The 22,227-nt window shown below is 42.4% G+C and overlaps 2 protein-coding genes across 3 annotated transcripts; both read left to right on the forward strand.

Moving 5' to 3' along the window:
* Positions 1-235: 235 nt before the first annotated feature.
* On the forward strand, positions 236-5,472 carry LOC139376151 (dual specificity protein phosphatase 22-B-like). Its single transcript, XM_071118397.1, has 7 exons — positions 236-358; positions 1,379-1,412; positions 1,602-1,684; positions 2,519-2,568; positions 3,655-3,729; positions 4,120-4,291; positions 4,932-5,472. The coding sequence occupies exons 1-7, from the start codon at positions 338-340 to the stop codon at positions 5,082-5,084; spliced, it is 588 nt and encodes a 195-aa protein (XP_070974498.1). The 5' UTR covers positions 236-337; the 3' UTR covers positions 5,085-5,472.
* Positions 5,473-6,277: 805 nt separating this feature from the next.
* Positions 6,278-17,211, forward strand: LOC139376150 (interferon regulatory factor 4-like). Of its 2 annotated transcripts, XM_071118396.1 has the most exons (9): positions 6,278-6,384; positions 6,891-7,090; positions 7,494-7,680; positions 8,364-8,449; positions 8,602-8,788; positions 14,054-14,146; positions 14,638-15,036; positions 15,517-15,629; positions 15,980-17,211. In XM_071118396.1, the coding sequence occupies exons 1-9, from the start codon at positions 6,375-6,377 to the stop codon at positions 16,127-16,129; spliced, it is 1,425 nt and encodes a 474-aa protein (XP_070974497.1). In that variant the 5' UTR covers positions 6,278-6,374; the 3' UTR covers positions 16,130-17,211. The 2 variants fall into 2 exon arrangements, with proteins under 2 accessions (XP_070974497.1, XP_070974496.1); XM_071118395.1 differs by lacking the exon at positions 6,278-6,384 and having other exon boundaries at positions 6,875-7,090.
* The last annotated feature ends 5,016 nt before the right edge of the window (positions 17,212-22,227 follow it).

Consider the following 22,227-nt stretch of genomic DNA (forward strand, 5'->3'; position numbering starts at 1 on the left):
CGATCTTTGAGTTAGTTAATTCTATTCATTTAAATATTTTGATTATTCATATATATTTTTTTAAATATATATTTTTAGAAATAGATTCGGCTCTTCTGATATGCGAGCCAGCTTCCAACGTTCACCTACAAGAGCCGGCTCTTAGAGCCGTTCGTTCGTGAAAGACCCATCACTATTTGGCACCACCACGCTAATTGCGGACTGTGTGAGGTACTCGCTCGCAATTTGGGGAGCTTTTGGGAAAGCCTTTGGAGAACTACTTCTCGAGACAAGAGTGCAAGAATATTTTACGTAATTTTCCTTCCATTCGTTGGTTTTACAGACGTATTTGATTTCAATGGGTAATGGGCTCAATAAGGTATGTTATTTGTTGAAATGTAGCCTACGTGCATGCGCTCATATATACTCGGTCTTCGCGTACACTAGTTCGGTAGACCGCAGGTTTCAATTAATTATACGATGTCAATCAAGAACGCGTAGTCAGCTGTGTTTAATGTGTGTGTTCTATTGCTGCAGTAAAAACATATTACGCCTAATGTATTATATTGAATCAGGTATACACTTGCGTAATATCATTTCCACTTTATGCCATAAGATTGTCACTTTGCTGCTCTATGTACTGTACACTGTACACTTGAATTAATCTAGGTGTCTTTCAAAGCAGCTTTCACACACACCCGGTCTGTAGGCGTTGTACTTTTAAATTCCAACTCCTTGGCTCCACAGTGGACAAATTCCATCGAAAACAAACCACATGGTTTGGTGATATTACTTGTTCTGGGTGTAATGCATTGCTGTGTGTTATCGCATACTGTAGGCTACATGTCATGAATACTTTAGCGATTGACCTTTTCAAAAGTTGGCTTGGTACTTGTTGTACACAACAGGCGTCATCAACTCATTTCAATTGGAAAATATTTCTGCAACCCTCATCAGTGTTATTCCAGCTGCGGGATGAGGGATAAAGACTTTTACCACGCACACGCACGCACACACACGCACACACACACACACACACACATATCCCCATTAACATTTCTTATTATCACCATTATTTTGTGCGGAGTCAGAGTGACACGTATCAGTTGTCTGAGCTCACTCGCCTCTGGTATTTGGTGTCAAACTAAATATACTGTCCCTGCACCTCCACATTGTCTTTCCTGGAGTACACAGGCTATATATTTGAGTTTCGTCTTTGATGTCAGTAATGGTAGAATAAGCCAGGGGGCTTGTATTTTGACTAGTAATATGGTTACCTAGCCTAGCTATTTGGGTAATGATTTTAATGCGTGTTGTAATTATGTTAGGTTTATGTACACCAGTGAATGAATGTAAACAAGAGGTCACACATTAATATTCTATGCTTACCTTCCCATAGGTCCTGCCTGACTTGTACTTGGGAAACTTCAAAGGTATGTGTTTCTTCCCCCCACTCTGCTGGTCAAAGGCTTGAGCTAAGGACAAGACAAGCGTCATCCGTCACTGTTTTCCCCTTCCAGTACATTTCAGTGGCACATTCATTTTGAGAACGTTCTATGAATATTTCAAGATTCTAATGGATATTTCTAGTTTGTCATTCGATACCTTTTTTTCTCTCGCAGATGCGAGGGACAGGGAACAGTTAACGAGGAACAACATCACACACATCCTCTCCATCCATGACAGTGCAGCCCCTATCCTGCCGGTAAGAAAACACTTCCCAGGGCGCCATTTACTAGAACGAAGCTAAATACCACCTCAGAAATGTTTTACGCATGAGGCTATTATATGAATGAATGTACACGTGATGTAATGATAGCCGACGCATGCATTTACACACGTTCATTCATGCTTATCCCTTATCATGCACGCTTAAAATCCAGTTTTGAAAAAAATCCAATTTAGATGGATGTCAAACATATCAATCATGTTTATACCATCGAAATATGCGCGCACAGTTTGTTTAAGGAAATGAATTGCATGTATGACAGTCATGGGAAGAGTATGGTGCGTGTTTGCCCCTGGACCTGTCTGTCAGGTAATTCCAGACTGCAGTATGAGAGGCTTAGCGTGTAGCATTAGACTATGCCCCATCCCAAACCAACCAGGTTCCCATGACTTCAATAGAAATCATCTGTTGGAGCCTGTATGAGCTCTGTGGGAGAGTGTAGGCGGGGGATTAGGCAGAGAGGAGTTTCATTTGAGTTTCTGACCCGGTGCTATCGCTCGAGCTTGTGTGGAACTCGGTGCTCTCGCATTCTACTACTCCCTCTAGCAACTAGCAAGGTCTGTCCCCTTCCATCACTTCCTCACTACAGCTGCAATCACACCTTCACAAACACAGCCTATAGGCAAGGCCCTTGTGTGTAAGCTTACATAATGGTTATTGCTGTTTGCAGAAACACTTGTAAGACTGAGGATTCAGCATGGATGTAATAGTGTGTAGTGAGTGGTGTTTCCAACGATCCTGTTGTCCGACTTTGCCTATTAGATTGTGATTGTGTGTTAGACCGTTTAACAGTTGGCCGTTGTCCTGCAGGGGATGACTTATCTGTGCATCTCAGCAGCAGACCTGCCCACACAAAACCTGTAAGTACCCAAATACACAGCACCACACAGTGCTCAAGGCTACCGGGTACAGAACAGAACAAACAGCACAGGACTGAAGCGAGGTAGACCATTAATATCCATTCTATCCGGCAGATACACTCTGTGTGGGCGTCTCTAGTTCATGTTCTATTGGTATGAAAATGATTCTCACATTCTCACCATTTAGCTGTGAATCAAAGCACTGAATAAATTACTAGATGACAAGGTGATTCAGCTTCTTATTTCTTATTGAGAAATCATGGAGGGATTTTTTACACACTAAGATTAAGACACAAACATATACAGAGATGTACTGAGCACTCATAACAACATATATTATACATACATACATAGATAGGTGGATAGATAATGCTGAAACACACGCACACACATTTACTCTGGTTAAGTGCGTAGAATGCAGGAGGTCTGGTCCTCTGATATGCAGGAAGGAACAGGAAGTCTATGGTTCTGTACTGCAGTGTTGCCTCGTCCATCTGCACTGTGCCTCTATTTTTATAACACTCCCCAAAACGCACGCACGCACGCACGCACACACACACACACACACACACACACACACACACACACACACACACACACACACACACACACACACACACACACACACACACACACACACACACACACACACACACACAGATGTCGCTGTCATTAACCCCTGTTACCCCCACGCCTCGACGCTCCAGCGCGGTGTGAAACCTGCAGGCGAAATACGAAACTGGCCCTGACTAACCAGAGATGGAGACAGACAACAGTTTCTCATCCTGGTCTTGTCAGGAGGATAGATGGATGGTCCTAGAGCCTAGTAGAACACACCCATCCTCACCCCTATGGCCCTCTCATCACGCATACCTCATCGCTCGCACACACTTAACCACTCATCACCCCAGTTTTTATGACTAGGGAGGGGCACGTTTTTTTGGCGACTTAAGTGTTACTTGTCCTATGTGCTTTCTTTTCCACAACTGATACAATTGTGTTACCATTATGGGAATAGCAACTGGTTTGTAACTTTTTTATGACCTGCTTATGCCCTTACATAACCTGTATTTGTGTCATTCTCAGGAGAATGCACTTTAAACAGAGCATCATGTTCATCCACGAGTCCCGTCTCAAAGGAGAGGGTTGTCTGGTCCACTGGTGAGAAACTTTATCAAATACAAAACAACTTTATTTGTCCAACTGCTACTGTATCTCTGGGTTTAACTGAGTGCTCACAAGTGAACCCATGTGTGACGATGGTAAGCAGAAGACAGCTAGATAACGCAGAATGCTATTCTTGAACTTCCCCAAACAACAATCTTGATTTGAATGTATTGTGTTTGTTAAGCTATCTGAGGTATATCTGGTGAGGTTGAGGGTCTTCTGAGAAATACAGAGGATATTCAATCTCTAATGTTGCCTCCACAGCATACCCTCCTTTGTTTGACTTCCAATTCAATGTATTGTCTTTTAATATGGCCTTCTGCTGATGTCCTTTTATCTCTATCATGGCCATACCCACTCCCATCCATCCCTCTCTCCATGGAGTCTGGCGGGTGTGTCTCGGAGTGTCACCCTGGTGGTGGCCTACATCATGACGGTGACAGGGCTGGGCTGGCAGGAGGCTCTGGCTGCTGTGAGGGTGGCTCGGCCCTGCGCTGGGCCCAACCTGGGCTTCCAGCGCCAGCTCCAGGAGTTTGAGACCAATCACGCTGACCAGGTCAATACAGAGGGGGATAGAGGAAGGATAGATGGGAAAATGTCATTCTTGGAGGAAAATGGAAGTTCTATAAAAAGTTACTTATCATTAAAAAGGAATGTGTTAAACTTCCAATGCAGCCGTTTTTTATCTCAATATCAAATCATTTCCGGGTAACAAGTCGTTTCCGGGTAACAGTTAAGTACCTTACTGTGATTGTTTTCAATTAAAATGGTCAAAAAGGATCAAGAAAAGCAATTCTACACATTTTGCTATCACATGCAGTCCGGGTGTCTGTTTGGTAATCTGGCCATGTTTCGAACACTCTTTCTTATTTGTCTATTAACTCATTTACCGCCTGGTGATGTCATCAAAACTCCATCCCACCAAAATAGGCTGATAATTCAGGCGGTCTTTTCAAACCGCTCTTACACTAAAAGGGCATTATCACAAGTTTCACAATTTCACCGTATTATTCCAGCCTCATAATGTGGAATAAAAAACACAGGAACATTCCCATTTTTGACTGCACTGGGCCTTTAAGCATTAAAGCCTTCAGAACGAGGAGTCAGACTATGCTGTAGTTACTTTAGAAAGAGAATACACCTGCCTCAATAGACAATAATATTGACATACTGTATTTTGTTGTATGTCTCTGCAGTTCAGGGAGTGGCTTTGGCAATTATACAAAGAGAGGCCCTTCAACGACGAGGATGACATTCGCATCCTGTTGGCCAAGAGTTTCAAACCCAATGGGGTGGGGGTGGAGGTGAATGTTGAGCCGTCCACCCCTCCAGGATTGCAGGGTACCTGAGATCCCTTATCCAGGTCTGAAGGCTTACACTGTGGGATGATATCACTCTGGCCCCTAGAGGGTGGGTGGGTGGGGGGTTCTTTCTCTGTCGGTACGCTGTTAGACCAGTCTCTCTCTCTCTGTTGTTGTCCCTCTACTGGAGAAGACTGGGGGAGGATGGGTCGATGGATGCACCATTTTGAGAATGTTTATTGATGTTTTATTATGGCTAATACCACTGGTTTTATTACCCCTAATTTATGTACAGTGTTTAGTTATGTATGGCACGTTCAGCATTTGTACTTGTTTTTCTAAACCTCGAAAATGTATGATATTGTTGTCATGTCATTTGTTCCTACTTGAAGCCACGTCAGCTTTTTGTGCATTAATAAAAGGATTAAAGATGAAATTATGACTGAGATGAAATGGTTATTAACTACCGGTAGGTCTGCTATGCTGTCAGATACAATGTGATGAGAGACAGACATTCTCTGCTCTGTTTACCTCTGTTTCTGGGTCTATTTCCTGTTTGTGTGTTAATGCAAAGGAAGCCTTGCATGACAGCAGTAAAAACAACATTTTCATCCCCCTCTGTCAGCATTGGAGGGATACAGAGAGCTGGGCATGAGTGCCACTGGCTCTGAAAAGGGATGCATTTGAATTTGTCTGTTGCCTACCTACCCACGCACCTACATATAATGTAGCCCTTCTCCAATAGATATAGCATGCAGCCAATGAATTAGACCCAGTTGATATTAAAGGTTATGTGCATGACACAACCACTGGAGGGCAGCAGTATAACCACAGTAAAACAAATTGAGGCTATATTGTATATGTGAATGAAATGAAAACACACTCCACTAAAATGTCCCATATTTTCATCAATGTCATAGGCTACTGTAATTAACTTGCATGAGGATTGAGTACATTTTAATTGCAATATAACTACATTATGAAAACAACAGCACAAGAACAATTCTATTTTTGGACTTTATAAAACAGTATTTAAAGCATAAACATATAATGGTAATGGAATCTATTGACATAATTACGATTTTAGGGAGTTTCTTTTTTGATATTGACACAGGTAATTGTTCCATTCCATGGTGACGTTTGCTTCCTGTGTTTGCCACTCGAGAGGGATTCCCCTTCGACTGTAGGTTGTTCTCGATAAGCTTCAGAGAACTGCAGCTCCTCCCAGTCGCGGCACCGACACATCAAGATGTGACTGACTATATGAATAGGGCACCCGATGCTCTCACTTGAGAACTGTCAGTGAAATCGATTTCATCACTTGTCAGAGAAGCTCACATGGTTAGAGGTAAGGAGTTTATTCTCACTCACAGTAGGCTATAGGAAACATAAGAGAGGGGAACGTTCTGAAGTTGATGCAGTGATGTTGATGCACTTAAAGACTATTATGTTATTTATTTTATGCATGTGATTATAACACTGTTTTTCTGATTTTACTTATGAGCCTACAAAATATGAATTCCATTGTCTTTGAATTAAAATAACCCAAAAGGGTTTCATTCTTAAATTAAGGCCTACCTATTTTGTATGTGATTTATTTTATGCAATTCAAAAATAAATCATAATAAATGTGTTAGTGCATATTTAATCAACAAATATATACTATCAAATAAGTTGTGATATTAAAGCTTAATTTCATGAAAGCATGGCATTTTTTACATTTTTATAAAAGTGTGACTTCCCTGATAACATTAACCTTCATCACTCAGCACCAATTGACATTGTTTTGCATTGCATGATAACGGACTTATTGCAACGCACATTACCTACCTTATTGCATGTGCTTTTTGACAGAGATGAACTTAGAGGGGGACAGCGGTCTGTCAGTGAGCTGCGGCAACGGGAAACTTAGACAGTGGCTGATCGATCAGATTAACAGCAGTAGCTATCCCGGACTGGTTTGGGAGAATGGCGAGAAAAGCATTTTCAGGATCCCGTGGAAACATGCGGGCAAACAGGACTACAATCGAGACGAGGATGCTGCACTCTTCAAGGTGCGTTTGGACCCACACACTCACTTCACCATACTTCTCTACAGTTTTTTTCTTCTACTTTTTAGTTACTATATACAACGGGTGAATATTGAATATAGTGTGCAGGTACCCCATGAAGTATTGCTAACTCAATCATATTCAGTCACTCAATTCACTCTCCTTGTCTACTTGGATAGGTGTAATTTACATTATTTTCTATAGACTACCTGTTGTTGTTTTTTTGTACAGTATAACAAGTGATCATCTTTGTTCAAGGCAATGGATATTTGTTCAAGGCAAAGACCAATGCATGTTGATTTTGATGCAGGCCTACTAATGCCTTACTTATTGCCAGATACATTTAAATTGAATGCAGAGAGAAAGTATAAATCAAGTCAATTTATTATGCTGTTGATTATTGCAGGCTTGGGCATTGTTCAAAGGGAAACACAGGGAAGGAGTGGACAAACCAGACCCCCCCACATGGAAGACTAGACTGCGATGTGCTCTTAACAAAAGTAATGACTTTGACGAGCTGGTGGAGAGAAGCCAACTTGATATATCAGACCCTTACAAAGTCTACAGAATCATACCGGAGGGAGCTAAGAGAGGCAAGTTTTGTTCATCTAATGGCTGTATTTCCAAAGTCAAGTCCATGTCACAAGTGTAATCTGCTGTCAGAAATGTCTACTATACCATAATTAATTTATATAGGCTACTGGCAGGTGATGTCACAGATTTCATATGTCAAAGGTAATGAAAACACTGTCTAACTCTAACATACCCGAGCAGACACACATACAGCCAGCAATGTTTCATTTTGCCACCATCGTCTAATGAGGCAGGAAGCCGAGAGGAAGCCGATGCATCGACCAAAAAGGCCTCTGAGCTTTTTTTAGAGGGCTTCGGTTTACCCGTGCAGAATGCACAACATACACACTTAACCTTGCATAACGAAGGCTGAAGGCTAGACAGAAGACCCCTTTGTCACTCTCATATGGCAGTCTCAGGAGTGACTCTTAAAGACCAAACCTGCAACCTGGGGGTTCAAACACTTGAATCAAAAGTTGTTATCGCAAGCTTGTATAGTTGTTGTGTTCAACTGTTTGAAGGGGCTGAATAGCATGTGAGCTCTGTTGAAACAGCTCTAATAATGTCGACTATAGTGACATGTTTTTTATTGAGGATTACACACATTTCTGAGGGACCTCCACATCATTTGGCATTGTGCATTGTAGATTGGAATATAGAGAGTTCTATGTGTGATGTCTAGTGTTACATTTCCGTTATGTAGGGATCAAGATGGCAGAGACAACGTTACATATGAGCTCAGAGAGCAACTACCCCATGCACTCTCTGTACCCAACTCTACACAGCCAGGTAACATCATTTGTTTACCCCTGCAACATGTACCTTCAAAGGTCTTCAGATCTTCAAAGTTCTTCACAACTCTCTCTTCCTGCTGTGTGTGGATCAGGAACCCACCACTATCTGACTAACAGCTGTCTCCTCTCCCCCTGGCTTGTCCCAAGGTGTCTGGCAGCTACATAGTTCCCCAGGAGAGGAAGGAGTGGAAGGAGTACAGCCACACACAGGACCACCAGCAGCAACCTCAGCCTCAGCACCATCAGCCACCCCACGTTGAGCTGCAGTATAGCCAGTGCCACTACCCATCGCCACTCAGCCGACTGTGGCACACCGGGCCACACACAGATAACGGTGAGACATGGCATAGCATGGCCATGGTTATGGGGTGGGCACTGATTACAGGAAAGAACAGATAATGGAGAGAAGTATACACATTATATTTATTTGTATTTATTCATTTAACCTTTATATAAACGCAACAAGGAAAAATGTCAACGATTTTACTGAGTTACAGTTCATATAAGTAAATTAGTCAATTTAAATAAATTCATTAAACCCTAATCTATGGATTTCACATGACTGGGAAAACAGATATAAATCTGTTGGATCAGAAAACCTGTCAGTATCTGGTGTGACCACCATTTGCCTCATGCAGCGCCACACATCTCCTTCCTATAGATTTGAGCAGGCTGTTGATTGTGGCCTGTGGAATGTTTTCTCACTCCTTTTCAATGGCAGTGCAAAGTAGCTCTATATTGGTGAGAAGAGAAATACGCTGTCGTACATGTCGATCCAGTCCAGAGCATCCCAAACAAGCTCAATGGGTGTAATGTCTGGTGTGTATGCAGGCCATGGAAGAACTGGGACATTTTCAGCTTCCAGGAAATGTGTTCAGATCCATGCGACTTGGGGCCGTGCATTATCATACTGAAACATGAGGTGATGGCTGCAGATGAATGGCACAACAATGGCCTCAAGATCTCGTCACGGTATCTCTGTGCATTAAAATTGCCATCGATAAAATGAAATTGTGTTTGTTGTCCATAGTTTATTCCTGCCCATATCATAACCCCACCGCCACCATAGGGCATTTGAAGAATCTGGATGTGGAGATCCTGGGCTGGCGTGATTACACAGGGTCTGCGGTTGTGAGGCTGGTTGGACGTACTGCCAAATTATCTAAAACATTCAATTTTCTGGCAAGAGCTCTGGTGGGCCTTCCTGCAGTCAGCATGACAATTGTACGCTTCCTCAAAACTTGAAACATCTGTGGCTTTTTGTTGTGTGACAAAACTGTCCATATTAGTTAGTGGCCTTTCATTGTCCCCAGCTCAAGGTGCACCTGTATAATGATCATGCTGTTTAATCAGCTTCTTGATATGCTACACTTGTCAGGTGAATGGATTATCTTAGCAAAGGATAAATCCTCACTAACAGGGATGTAAGCAAATTTGTGCATACAGAACATTTCTGGGATCTTTTATTTCAGCACATGAAACATGGGACAAACACTTTAATGCTGCATTTATATACTTTTTTCAGTGTACTGTGTACATATATTTATAAACTGGGTGTTTCAAGCCCTGAATGCTGATTGGCTGACCACGGGCATGACAAAACATTTCTTGTTAATGCTCTAATTACTTTGGAAACCAGTTTATAATAGCAATAATGCACCTTGGGGGTCTGTGGGATGTGGCCAATATTCCAAGGCTAAGGGCTGTATCCAGGCGCTCCGCATTGCGTTGTGCATCAGAACAGCCCTTAGCCATGGGATATTGGCCATATACCACACCCCCCCTGGCCTTGCTGGATTAAATCCCCAAGCTGACAAGGTACAAATCTGTCTTTCTGCCCCTGAGCACTCCTGAGTCCTGAGCACTCTGGAGCAGGTTTTCATCAAGGATCTCTCTGTACTGTGCTCTGTTCATCTTTCCCTCAATCCTGACTAGTCTCCCGATTCTTGCCGCTGAAAAACATCCCCACAGAATGATGCTGCCACCACCATTCTTCACCGTAGGGATGGTAACAGGTTTCCTCCAGACGTGATGCTTGACATTCAGGCCAAAGAGTTCAATCTTGGTTTCATCAGACCAGAGAATCTTGTTTCTCATGGTCTGAGAGTCCCTTAGGTGTTTTCTGGCAAACACCAAGCAGGTTGTCATGTGCCTTTTACTGAGGATTGGATTCTTTCTGGACAGTCTACCATAAAGGCCTGATGGGTGGAGGGCTGCAGGGATGGTTGTCCTTCTGGAAGATTCTCCCATCACAGAGGAACTCTGGAGCTCTGTCAGAGTGACCATCAGGTTCTTGGTCACCTCCCTGACCAAGGCCCTTCTCTTCCGATTGCTCAGTTTGGCCGGGCGACCAGCTCTAGGAAGAGTCTTGGTGGTTCCAAATGTCTTCCATTTAAGAATGATGGAATGATGGCCAGTGTGTTCTTGGGGACCTTCAATGCTGCAGAAATGTGTTGGTACCCTTCCCCAGATCTGTGCCTCGACACAATCCTGTCTCTGAGATCTACAGACAATTCCTTCGACCTCATGGCTTGGTTTTTGCTCTGTCATGCCCTGTCAACTGTGGGACTTTACATAGACAGGTGTGTGCCTTTCCAAATCATGTCCAATCAATTGAATTACCACAGGTGGACCCCAATAAAGTTGTAGAAACATCTCAAGAATGATCAATGGAAACAGGATGCACCTGAGTTCATTTTCGAATCTCATAGAAAAGAGTCTGAATACTTATGTAAATAAGCTATTTCTGTTTTTTATTTGCAAACATTACTGAAAACCTGTTTTCGCTCTGTTATTATCGGTTATTGTCCGTAGATTGATGAGGAAATAGTTAATTTAATCCTTTAGAATAAGGTTGTAACATCACAAAATGTGGAAAAAGGGGTCTGAATACTTTCCAAATGTATTGCATATATATATATATATATATATATATATATATACAATAACAGTCGAAAGCTCTCATCTCAATTGGGTTGAGGTTGGGTGATTGTGGAGGCTAGGTCATTTGATGCAGTACTCCATCACTCTCCTTCTTGGTCATTTAGCCCTTACACAGGCTGGAGGTGTGTTGGGTCATTGTCTTGTTGAAAAACAAATGATAGTCCCACTAAGCGCAAACCAGAAGAGAGGGCATATCGCTGCAGAATGCTGTGGTAGCCATGCTGGTTAAGTGTGCCTTGAATTCGAAATAAATCACAGACATTGTCACCAGCAAAGCACCTCCACACCATCACACCTCTTCCTCCATGCGTCACGGTGAGAACCACACATGTGGAGATCATCCGTTCACCTACTCTGCTTCTCACAAAGACACGGTGGTTGTAACCAAAAATCTCAAATTTGGACTCATCAGACCAAAGGGCAGATTTACATCAGTCTAATGTCCATTGCTCATGTTTCTTGGCAAAAGCAAGTCTCTTCTTCTTATTGGTGTCCTTTTGTCGTGGTTTCTTTGCAGCAATTCAACCATGGAGGCCTGATTCACGCAATCTCCTCTGAACAGTTGATGTTGTTACTTGAACTCTGTGAAGCATTTATTTGGGCTGCAATTTCTGAGCCTGGTAACTCTAACGAACTTCTGCAGCAGAGGTAACTCGGGGTCTTCCTTTCCTGTGGCGGTCCTCATTAGGGCCAGTTTCATCATAGCGCTTGATGGTTTTTGAGACTGCAAAAACTTTCAAAGTTCTTGAAATGTTCATGATTGACTGACCTTCCTGTCTTAAAGTAACAATGGACTGTTGTTTCTCTTTCCTTATTTGAGCTGTTCTTGCCAAAATATGGACTTGGTCTTTTACCAAATATGGCTATATTCTGTATACCACCCCTACCTTGTCACAACACATTTGATTGGCTCAATCGCATTAAGAAGGAAATAAATTCCACAAATGATCTTTTAAGAAGGCACACCTGTTAATTGAAATGCATTCCAGGTGACTGACTATCTCATGAAGCTGGTTGAGAGAATGCCAAGAGTGTGCAAAGCTGTTATCAAGGCACCGGGTGGCTACTTTGAAGAATCTTAAATGTAAAATATATTTGAATGTGTATGTGTGTCCAAACTTTTGACTGGTATTATATATATATATATACAGTGCCTTGCGAAAGTATTCGGCCCCCTTGAACTTTGCGACCTTTTGCCACATTTCAGGCTTCAAACATAAAGATATAAAACTGTATTTTTTTGTGAAGAATCAACAACAAGTGGGACACAATCATGAAGCGGAATGACATTTATTGGATATTTCAAACTTTTTTAACAAATCAAAAACTGAAAAATTGGGCGTGCAAAATTATTCAGCCCCTTTACTTTCAGTGCAGCAAACTCTCTCCAGAAGTTCAGTTAGGATCTCTGAATGATCCAATGTTGACCTAAATGACTAATGATGATAAATACAATCCACCTGTGTGTAATCAAGTCTCCGTATAAATGCCCCTGCACTGTGATAGTCTCAGAGGTCCGTTAAAAGCGCAGAGGGCATCATGAAGAACAAGGAACACACCAGGCAGGTCCGAGATACTGTTGTGAAGAAGTTTAAAGACGGATTTGGATACAAAAAGATTTCCCAAGCTTTAAACATCCCAAGGAGCACTGTGCAAGCGATAATATTGAAATGGAAGGAGTATCAGACCACTGCAAATCTACCAAGACCTGGCCGTCCCTCTAAACTTTCAGCCCATACAAGAAGAAGACTGATCAGAGATGCAGCCAAGAGGCCCATGATCACTCTGGATGAACTGCAGAGATCTACAGCTGAGGTGGGAGACTCTGTCCATAGGACAACAATCGTATATTGCACAAATCTGGCCTTTATGGAAGAATGGCAAGAAGAAAGCCATTTCTTAAAGATATCCATAAAAAGTGTCATTTAAAGTTTGCCACAAGCCACCTGGGAGACACACCAAACATGTGGAAGAAGGTGCTCTGGTCAGATGAAACCAAAATTGAACTTTTTGGCAACAATGCAAAACGTTATGTTTGGCGTAAAAGCAACACAGCTGAACACACCATCCCCACTGTCAAACATGGTGGTGGCAGCATCATGGTTTGGGACTGCTTTTCTTCAGCAGTAACAGGGAAGATGGTTAAAATTGATGGGAAGATGGATGGAGCCAAATACAGGACAATTCTGGAAGAAAACCTGTTGGAGTCTGCAAAAGACCTGAGACTGGGACGGAGATTTGTCTTCCAACAAGACAATGATGCAAAACATAGAGCAAAATCTACAATGGAATGGTTCAAAAATAAACATATTCAGGTGTTAGAATGGCCAAGTCAAAGTCGCAAAGGTCGCAAAGTTCAAGGGGGCCGAATACTTTCGCAAGGCACTGTATATAAAAGACAGTGCACTATTGTATAGGCTGAGGTCATTGTATGACAAACACAAATGTTGTAAAAAAAGCTTTTGGTTGACAGTGAAGGCTTTGGTGGCTGCCACTTCTACAAAATATTGAGGGCTTTATTTGACATGCTCTCGTCAGGTTCCTCCTGAGATAAAATCATGACGACAAGGTGTAGTGCATTATCCGCGATGAAATGTACTCTGTAAACACTTATTCATCGGTCAATAACAATACTCCTTTCATCTTTTCCTCCCAGGTTATCAGTTCACTGGCTCCTTCTATTCATACTCCTCCTCAGAGTCCCACCCCACAGCATTTACAATGGACCACAACATGGCCACCCTTTCTGGTAAAGACATATGTATTCTATTACTACTACATTACTTAGTTACTACTGCTGCTGCTGCTGAAGCTGCTGCTACTGCTACACCACCGAACATTGCAATGACAGCTGGACACAAAGGGCAGGAGTAGTAAGATGTAGTGGAGTGTACTGAATTGTTATCTCTTGTTACCAACCACTAGAAACTAGAAGCTATTTATAGGACAATTACTTCCCTAATCTGGGTTTTAATAAGGTTAGTTGTTTGTTCTCATATTAAGTGTATTCTATGAGTATACTGTTGATGTTTTAGATGGGTAACTGTAGAGACCACTACAGTTAAAGTACCCTGATTATGAAAGTCGTAAAGTTCAGTCGTTTGCTAACTTCCCTCATTCACTTTCTTTCTACATACACTGTTTATACATTTGTTTTCAGACAGCTGTCCGTCTTGTTTTATTTGGAATACTTCTACTCGCTTGTTTATTCTCTAACAACCTCCCCCCTCTCTCCTCCAGACTTCCGACTGCATGTGTCCCTGTTCTACCGTGAGGCTTTGGTCAAGAAGGTAACCACCTCTGGTCCTGAAGGCTGCCAGATCACCTCGTCTTCCTCCTCCTCTTCCTCGTCTTCCTCTCCGTCCTCCCCCTGCCCTGGGGACAAGCTGTACAGCGGTGCAGAAGTGGTGCTGTTCCCGTCCCCTTACCCCGAGTCACAGAGGAGGGGGGCGGAGAAGCTACCCAACGTCCTGGAGAGGGGCGTGCTCCTGTGGATGGCGTCAGATGGGCTCTATGCCAAGCGGCTTTGCCAGAGCCGAGTGTACTGGGAGGGCCCGCTGGCCCCGTACACGGACAAACCCAACAAACTGGAGAAAGAACAGACCTGCAAGCTGTTTGACACTCAGCAGTTCCTCACTGGTGAGAAACAGTATTTTGATTGTGATGCTTATGATGACGCTGATTATGATGATGATAATGGGGGTGATGATGATGATGAAGATGATCGGAGGAGACGTACTGTAGAATGTAAAGTCCCTCTCCATACTGTGGTATCAGTGGGTAAGAGACTTGTCACGTTCTTAGCGGCGGCCTATCCGTGGTGTCTCTCCATGAAACACCCCCCGTTTTCAGGTTTATCACTCATTTTTCACACCCAAGGACTTCCTTGCAAATGACTGGATTTTTTTTTAACTGACTCCTCTTTCTGATTCTGTGAACCTTATACTCTCAGCATAGCATATTCCTTGCAGTGCTACTGTATCACAATACCCAACCTCCTTCAGCTGAAGGTGCGTCCTTCATGAGCAAAATAGCTGTTTTCAGCTGTTAGAGGGCAAACTGATGATTTGGGGTGAAATAAAGTGAGAAACTCTTTGTACACTCCCTCCCTCCTTCCAGAGCTGCAGGGGTATGCCCAACATGGCCGTCCCATGCCCAGGCACCAGGTGGTGCTGTGTTTCGGTGACGAGTACCCAGATCCCCAACGCCAGACCAAGATGATCACAGCACAGGTACAGTACACTACATACTTCCACTGTTCTAATGCATTTCAATAACAGTCCAACATGAGAAAGGTTTAAACTAAATGACATCTCTATAGCCTGCCTAGCCTTGTTAGTCATGATGTGAAAGAAAGGACTCTATCAACCGGTTCCAAATCGCTCCCTCCCCCTTGACCCCAACTCATCAATGTTTGTAGATCTGCAGGGTCCGGATTGATATAAACAGTGCAGTGCATATTGCTTACACCTTACAGATTTGCAGAAAGTAGAGGGAGAGGTAGGGAGAAATTTGGTAAATATGAGCAATCTTTATTCATTGTCATTCATCATTCATAGTGTGACCTCTGTATGTGTTGCAGGTGGAGCCAATGTTTGCCAGGGAACTGTTGTACTTCACCCAGCAGAACAGCAGTCACTACCTTAGGGACTATGAGCTCCAGGGACACACAGAGAGCTCCCCTCCAGCTCCAGGAGACTACCAGAGGACCCTCCAACACATGCAGGAGTAACACATACAAACATGCTTCAGGAGCCATGGACATGCATGTAGATAGACCAATGAGCTTAACTTCACAACTACTGTAATGTATATGGTATACTCAGGTCTTGGACTAAAATGCCTCACTGTGATTTCAATGTAAGACTGGACTGTGCCTCCATCATCAGTGTCAACAGTTTGAGCCAAAGATGATCAAAGATGAAAGTATCTACCCTAGTTTGTACAGCCTTACAATTATGTTTCTAATCATCATTTATTTGTCTTTTTTAAACAATATGAAAAACTTATTAAGTATTTTGATTTGATCTGTTGTAATAGTTTTGTTTCAATATCACATCTGGATGCCAGTGTCTAGGTGAATGTGTTTGATTGATTGGTTGATTTTGCAAAACCTGCTCAAGGTAGCTGTAGATAATTGAAGTGATTGGTTTTAGGCTGACCCTAGCATTGGTTCCCACTTGATCCTTGATACATTATAGCTACAAAGTGTGTGGTGTGTGTAGGCTTATCACAAGAGATAGTGTGTTTTCCGGTGACATCTGTAGGAAACCCACAACACCCTCTGACCTGTGGTAGTGGTGTGGTGGGCGGAGGTAGCGTGCCCCTGTCTCTCTCTCCCCATCTCGCTCTCTTTCTTTGTCTCCCTCTACATTTTCTCTCTTGCTAACACTTGCTTTCAACGAGAGAGGGATGCATGTGTTTGTGTATGTTTGTGTGTATGTGTGTGTGTGCGGGCGTGCATGTATGTGTCTGCATGTGAGATTGTGACAGTGTATAGGATGCGGTTTGAGGGGACGAGGACCAATGTGAAGCAGAGGGTGACTGACAGAAGCAGGAAGCAGTCACAGGTGCACAGGAAGTGGAGTAGCCCTCAGGAGAAAGGGAGAAAAGGCTTAATGTGACCCATTTCCAGAAGCTAGGCATATATTGAACATCACTACTTCACAGGAGAGGCATTTTAAGGAAAAACATTTTTTTTTATATCAAAATACTTTTTGGGGCAGAAATGCATTTTGGAGCATATGAACTTTCATGTGCCTTAATAACAAACTTGTATGCCATCTGTAAATACAAATAAAATGGTTAAATTACGAGCCTAGTTGGTTTAGCCACGAAAAAAAGACAGGAACCTTCCGATAGCCATGATTGGCTGAGATATGCCGAGAGGTGAGTTCGGATTGATCTGCCATGAAGCACGCTTCTGTCCATAACATAAACTGCTCAGTATGTGTTGATAATCCATGCTACGGCGGCCTTTTTGAAATAGATAACATTAGCCATGGAGAACTGCAAAAGGGTTGCTACTGTTCTCAACAACATTGTTGCCCTGAATTTAGCAGGCACTATAGACAAGATCTGTGGGAAAAAGTTGTGATGGACTACTTTCTGCACACGGTCAGTGTGAACCAGAGTGACATGACACAACGAGCCAAATAAGCTGTAGCTAGCTACAAATAAAATGGAAAAGACACAGGATGTCTTAGTTAGTTAAAGTGGTTCCAGTCTGGAGTGAAGCGTTCATCCATGTATGCGATAAGTGTCTAGCTACATTTTTCAGGTATTTTACTTTTCAAACTTTTCATTGCAAGTTAAAGCTTATTTTTTGCTAGCTAGCAAAAATTAGCTTACTGTCTCGCTACCTAATGTTACGTGTATGATCTGTATAGTAATATTATTTGTATCTCAGAAATCCATTTGCATTGCTAGTTATAGCTTAATGTTAGTTGGTTAGCGTTAGCTACCTGCAGATTCATACTACAGTCACAGACAGACCAATGAGACAGATATTTCACCGGATGTATAAATGTGAAGCATCCGGTTGGCGTTTCCACTGTCTACCAAATATGTGACCCGTTTCAGGAAACTAGGCATATGTCGCGCGACGGGTCACTACTTCACATGAGAGCCATTTGAATGTAATCTTTTTCTATTTTTATCTAAATGCATATTTTGGCAGAAATGCATTCTGGAGCTTGTGAACTTTCATGTGCCTTAATAACAAACATGTATGCCATCTGTAAATACGAATAAAATTGTTAAAATACAAGCCTAGCTGGTTTAGCCAGAGAAAAGACAGCAACCTTCCCGCTACCAATGTTTGGCTGAGATAATGAGTGTGCTGGACATGCTGAGAGATGAGTTCGGATTGGTCTGCCATATACCACCCTTCTGTCTATTTGAGCTAGTTAGTATGTGTAGGTAATCTTGTCTAACGCAGCTTTATAAAAAAATATATTGCTTAGTAGTACTGCATAAGTGTTGCTCACCACTTTCTGGAGGACCGAGTTTAGAAATCAGTGGAATTAGAGTATGATAGCTAAGGAGATGGAGAAAACACAAATCTCTGGATTAAATCTGCAAACCAAGGGCAACCATGGCATCTGTGACAGGGAGAAGCGTTCAACCATGATGTATACGGGTAAGATATTCTAGCTAGCTACATTTCCAGATATTACAGGTTTCACATTTTTAAATTTCAAGTTATTCAAGTGTACTCTTAGCTAGCTAGCTAACGTTACCTGGCTAGCTCGCTAGCTAACATTACGTGTATGGTCTTATTATTCGTATCTCAGAGCCATTTGTTTGGCTAGTTATAGCCTAATGTTAGCTAGCTAACATTGAACCTGGTTGGTTAGCTACCTGCAGATTAATGCAGAGTAGTAACATCATGAGTTGAGATTATGGTTCATTGTTGCGCTAGCTAGCTCCATTATGCAAGTATCCATTTTAAGAGAATGTTACTGAGACAACTATTGACAACAGTAGGCTGGACAATAGAACGAGTCAAAATTCACCCAAGGCTTAAAAACGGCTAAAGAGCGTTGGCTGAGCTGGAACACTAGCGTGAGGCCATAGCAAATTAATTGAAAAAAACCTTTGCAGATCCTCTTCTGACTGCTGATGCTTAGAATTCCACTTCCCCTAAATGGCACCAAAAATGTATCCCTTTTTATTTTACCACTACAATCTGTTTTTAGGACAAAAATAAATAAATAAACTAAACATCCGCACCTCGATGGTATAGTAGGGAAAAAATTAAAACTTCTGACTATTTCTGGTCTAGTGATCCATGACAACCGAGCATACTGCCCTGACTTACATAATTACAAAGAGGAGATTCTTCAGATTAAAATGGTGTAAAAAGCTCTCCCTCGCCTTCCATTTTGCAAATCTGACCATAATTCTATCCTCCTGATTCCTGCTTACAAGCAAAAATTAAAACAGGAAGCACCAATGACTTTATCAATAAAAAAGTGGTCAGATGAAGCAGATGCTAAGCTACAGGACTGTTTTGCTAGCACAGACTGGAATATGTTCCAGGATTCCTGAGAAGGCATTGAGGAGTACACCACATCAGTCATTGGCTTCATCAATAAGTGCACAGTGAACCTACGTACATACCCCAACCAGGACATGTACTGCGAGCATGCGCTGACCAAGTGAAGACTTTTTCAAATTCTCCATGGCTGAGTCTGTAATACCAACATGTTTTAAGCAAACCACCATAGTCCCTGTGCCCAAGAACACTAAGGTACCATGCCTAAGTGACTACCAACCCATAGCACTCACGTCTGTAGCCATGAAGTGCTTTAAAAGGCTGGTCATGGCTCACATCAACACTATTATCCCAGAAGCACTAGGCCCACTCCAATTTGCATACCGCCCCAATAGATCCACAGATGATGCAATCTCTATTGCACTCCACACTGCCCTTTCCCACATGGACAAAAGGAAAGCCTATGTGAGAATGCTATTCATTGACTACAGCTCAGTGTTCAACACCATAGTGCCCTCAAAGCTCATAAATAGTAAACAAACATTCCCCATTCCGCAGGTTCAGAGTTAAAGGGCGGGATAATCCATGGTATTCTTCTGAGCTGTCTTTTGTTATTCATAAACGTAATCTAGCCTGGGCTAAAGCAAGGAAATCATGTTCTGATGCTGATTTGCTTCTTTTTAGGCCGTTCTTCTTTTCTCAGGAAGGCCAAGTCTGAATATTTTATGTCTGTCACAACTGATAACCTGAATGACCCTAGAAGGTTTTGGAAGGCTAATAAGTCTATGTCTGGAAACAGTAATGTTAACGAATTACCGTCATGTGTATTGAAGGACTCTGTTGCTGTATATGACAAAACTGAAATGCTGAATTGTTTCAATGAGCACATTGTATCATCTGGTAGGCTGTTGGATTCAGTGTCCTCTGTCTCTGTACAACCCTGTGTGGATGAACCAGCGAGAGCTGGTCAAACTTTAGATTTTTGCCATTCTCAGTGCAGGAGGTACATAGAGCCCTGAAATCCTTAGATCACAGAAAGCCTGCAGGTCCTGAACTTCTTGATCCCTGCTTTTTAAAACAGGCAGCTGATTTCATAGCTGAACCACTTACATATCTGTTCAATCTAACCCTGGAATGTAATGAAATTCCAAAGATCTGGAAATCAGCATTTGTCCTACCACTTTTGAAAGGGGGAGATCCAACTTTTTAAAATAATTATAAGACAATCTCAAAGCTGTCACCCCTGGCGAAAATACTTGAAACCCTTGTTAGTGAACAGATAAAAGAGCTTTTATATACTATCTCTATTTTATCAATGTACCAATCGGGCTTCAGGAAGAAGCATAGCACAATTACAGCAGCCATTAAGGTTTTAAATGATATCACTGAAGCTCTTGACAAAAAACAGCATTGTGTCTCACTTTTTATTGATGTCTTTGAGGCTTTTGATACAGTTGATTATGCTATACTGAGGCAGAGATTGTCGATGGTAGGTCTTTCGGAGCTTGCAGTTGCATCTGTTTGATAGAACAATTTGATGGGCTCATGTCTGTTAAATTGTCTGTCTGTAATGATGTGCCCCAGGGCTCTGTACTTGGTCCCCTCTTAGACCTCTGAACCTTTCACCTAATACTACCTTTCAGGGCAATGAGATTGAGACTGTAACCTCATATAAATATCTTGGATATTTAATTGATGACGGCCTCTCCTTTAAATTGCATATTCAACCATTTACAAAAATCTTTAAGCTGAAGTTGGGATTTTATTTTAGGAGCCAGAAGGAGGCTAGGATCAGCTACCTTTACTAGACTATGGGGATATTTTATATATGAATGCTTCCTCTCAGTGTTTGAGATCAACGTCCATGATGGCGTAGCAGTTCAGACGTCTTTGTCTTGTTGTGTCCTGTGTATATATATATATTTTCCTTCATATATATTTCGCATATATTATTTTATATTTTTAACCTCAGTTTCAACATACTCTCCTGCAACCCGCCTCACCCAATGTGGTATGGATCTGCTATTTTCTATACTTTAGAACTGGAACCCCCAACAGAAGCTTGCCAGCTAACTAGCTAGTAGTCAGTTAGCCACTACTAGCGGTCATCAGCTAACCTTAGCCCGGTCAACACCTGCCAGTCTGCACAGCGCGATTCAACCCATAGCATACCGGACTGCTTTTTCTCCACATCTCCGGTTTCCTACCGCAAGCTCAGAACTTTTTCACCTGGCTCATCGCAGCTGCATCTGCTATCCGTCTATGGCTAACGTCTCTGTCCCGAAGCAAGCACCAGTGAGCTGGAACTACCCTCGTGCTAGGCCCATCTCCCGGCTAGCTTAAGAGGTCCATCATACACTCCTTGGGCTACAATACATATTTTGCCAATTAGCCTGGACCCCTTTTACTGCCGACACGGAGCCCTGCCAATTCAATCACAACTGGTCTACCGACGTTATCCACCCGATGGGTTTCAACAGGCTCCTCCATCGTGATGTCCCCTGAAGGCCCATTCGCTAGCCTGCTAGCCGCGGCCTGCTAGCTGTCTAGTGCATATTGGAATGTTAGATGAAGAGGACCATCAGCCAATTTCTTGGGCTACAATACCTATTTTGCCAATTGGCCTGGACCCTTTTACTGCCAACACAGAGCCCTGCTAAACCTATATCTATTGTACCATGCCCGCCCGTCCAGCATCACTACTCTGGACGGTTCTGATTTAGAATATGTGGACAATTACAAATACATAGGTGTCTGGTTAGACTGTAAACTCTCCTTCCAGACTCATTAAGCTTCTCCAATCCAAAATTAAATCTACAATTGGCTTCCTA

The sequence above is a fragment of the Oncorhynchus clarkii genome, chromosome 20 (genome assembly GCF_045791955.1).
Source record: "Oncorhynchus clarkii lewisi isolate Uvic-CL-2024 chromosome 20, UVic_Ocla_1.0, whole genome shotgun sequence".
Taxonomy (NCBI): domain Eukaryota; kingdom Metazoa; phylum Chordata; class Actinopteri; order Salmoniformes; family Salmonidae; genus Oncorhynchus; species Oncorhynchus clarkii.

Bases quoted from the DNA above. Each gene is read 5' to 3' on its own strand.
- LOC139376150 (XM_071118395.1), top strand. From the start codon at position 6,875: ATGTGCTTTTTGACAGAGATGAACTTAGAGGGGGACAGCGGTCTGTCA. The intron at 8,789-14,053 runs GTGAGACATGGC...TTTTCCTCCCAG, and splicing joins CGGGCCACACACAGATAACG to GTTATCAGTTCACTGGCTCC. The intron at 15,037-15,516 runs GTGAGAAACAGT...CCCTCCTTCCAG, and splicing joins CACTCAGCAGTTCCTCACTG to AGCTGCAGGGGTATGCCCAA.
- LOC139376151 (XM_071118397.1), top strand. From the start codon at position 338: ATGGGTAATGGGCTCAATAAG. The intron at 3,730-4,119 runs GTGAGAAACTTT...CTCTCCATGGAG, and splicing joins GAGGGTTGTCTGGTCCACTG to TCTGGCGGGTGTGTCTCGGA. The intron at 4,292-4,931 runs GTCAATACAGAG...ATGTCTCTGCAG, and splicing joins AGACCAATCACGCTGACCAG to TTCAGGGAGTGGCTTTGGCA.